Source organism: Aplysia californica, unplaced genomic scaffold (assembly GCF_000002075.1).
Source record: "Aplysia californica isolate F4 #8 unplaced genomic scaffold, AplCal3.0 scaffold00022, whole genome shotgun sequence".
In the NCBI taxonomy this organism is placed as follows: Eukaryota; Metazoa; Mollusca; class Gastropoda; order Aplysiida; family Aplysiidae; genus Aplysia; species Aplysia californica.
In genome coordinates, this window is record NW_004797292.1 from 1,339,717 (window position 1) to 1,341,926 (window position 2,210).

Sequence of the window (2,210 nt, forward strand, 5' to 3'; positions counted from 1 at the left end):
CCCCCCCCATGAGCACTTCCAATCTAATTTGTGGCAAGAGAGAAACAGCGCCTTTGCCTTTTACTTTCAAATTTTTGTTTTGTTTTAAGATGAAGGTATTGTATAACGCTGAGAACTGCACTGTTTGGGAGTGGTCACTACTGAAATTATCTGCGATATTAGTGTTATTGTTATTATTAGAAGTAGTGGTAGTAGTAGTGGTAGTTGTAGTATAGTAGTAGTAGGAGTAGTGGTTGGGTTTAAAAAAATTCTTGCTCTACTCTTAACAATGGCCTCATATTTGTCAAACTTAGAAATGCATGAAAATAAAAATGTTCCCATAACTAGATTAATTTTCCTCTGTGGTTCAGGCTGTAAACTGTGTGCTGAGATGGGTGCGGAACAAGGATTCGGAGATCCACGGAGCTATTGCAGGCGCTCTCGCTGGTCTGTCCCTTCGCTTCTACCGCAGCGTCACCATCGCCCTCTACGCGGCCACCAAACTTGTGGAGGTGTGGAAACTGAACATTCTTATACGATACAGCTGGGTTTGGGTTTTTTTCACAATGGGGTTTGTGTTATGTTTTAAAAAAATTGAAAGAAATACACTTGTTTTATTCTAGATTTGGAAGCATTTTTGACAAATCGCTTCCTCAGAATTACAAAGCTCTATCTGACATTTATTGCCATTTTGAGTTACTAAGACCATGAGGGAAGAAAGCAAATCCTCTATCTGCTGTATCAAAATCATAAGAATATTCGGAGTCATTATCAAGACGTTCAAAGAATTGCATTTGAAAAGCTTGACATAACTAAATTATTGTGAAACTCAAAAATGTTTACGTCAAATTTTTGAAACCTAGGCATTGAACAGATAGAACTTTGTAATTTTTAGGTAGCGAAATGTTGTCTTATCTTGTGGGCTGGCACTTAAACATGGCTTTGCTTTCAACACTCCATCTTTTTTTCACCTCTTTCTTTCTCTTGCTGTTGATTGATTATGGGAGGCTGTTCAGCTTTTAGGAGACACTTTCGTTAATTATGAATTATATCTTGTTCATATTTTGTGTATTTTGCCCACAGATTTTATATTTCAAAGGTATAGACAGCTATGGCTTCCCTCACATCAAGTGCGCCGACGTCTTCATCTATGCATTTTCTACAGCTTTTATATTCCACGCTGTAAGTATTATACGGTTAAAAGATATCCTGTCGCCTTGAAATTTCTTGTGAATTCTTAACTACTATGCATAATATTGTGTTTTACGTACACATATGTCAATTAATTGTTAAGATGTGATGTCTTTTGTGATGTAATCCGCTTTGAGCAATTTTTAGAAAATGGAAATGCGCAGCATAAATGCCATTTAATGTTATTATTATTTCTTGTTTTTTGGGGGGTGTATGAGGGGTATATTTCATTATTGTGCTACTACCTCTTTTCCTAGCAAAAAAAAACCAATGGAGCTTATTCTGTTTGTCTTCTCAGTTTCAATTATTATGCCCAAAGTCATGTATTTTCAAATCTATGCACTTTAAACGTTTGACGTCGAACAAGCCTGACTAGCATTTAACTCCAGCTCAACGATCCCATGTTTCTTTCCTTTTTTGGCTTTGATGATATTGGTATGTTTTTCTGTCTCCTCTCTGTATTTTGTCATAGCTCTTGCTTTTTCTAGACAAGTTATATTAAAAGTACTTTATAACCCTACGGATGGATAATCACTCTGCAGGTTGCAATGATTTTTGTTTTCTTTTTCAGATTTACCCTTCTTTTTATAGCCAACATCCTAGCGCTTTCTTGTCCTAATAATTGTCAAAAGATCATTGAAATCCTTACTTAAAAAAGGTCAACAACTTCCATTCTTTGTGGCTGGGTTAACGATTTTATAAAATCTTTATTTGTTATGACCAAATAGTCTAATCTTCATCCTGACCCGTACACAACTTGATGAATTATGCCAAAAGTGCTTTGTGGATAGTTGACGGGTACTCTGATGCAGTTTGCTCCTTCTTTCCTATCAAATATCTAACATCCTTATCTCTCCTTCGTTTTTGTGTTTGTTACTCTTCTGTCACACCTCTAATCTTCGGCCCTTATATTTTACCGTATTGTGTTACAAGTGCCGCAAAGCTCTTACTAAAACTGAAACTAAAAGTGTTATAAAAAGAAACAAACCGCAGTAATACAATTCCCCCCCTCCCCTCCCCCAACCACCAACACACACCTA

At 36.5% G+C, this 2,210-nt stretch overlaps 1 protein-coding gene across 1 annotated transcript in view; it reads left to right on the forward strand.

Annotated features, from left to right (window-relative positions):
• Positions 1 to 2,210, forward strand: part of LOC101851008 (transmembrane protein 135) — a gene marked incomplete in the record, with an annotated part of 131,334 nt that overhangs the window by 123,969 nt on the left and 5,155 nt on the right. The window contains 2 exon segments of the mRNA XM_013087940.2: positions 351 to 491; positions 1,063 to 1,161. Of these exon segments, the coding sequence (XP_012943394.2) occupies positions 351 to 491; positions 1,063 to 1,161 (240 nt within the window).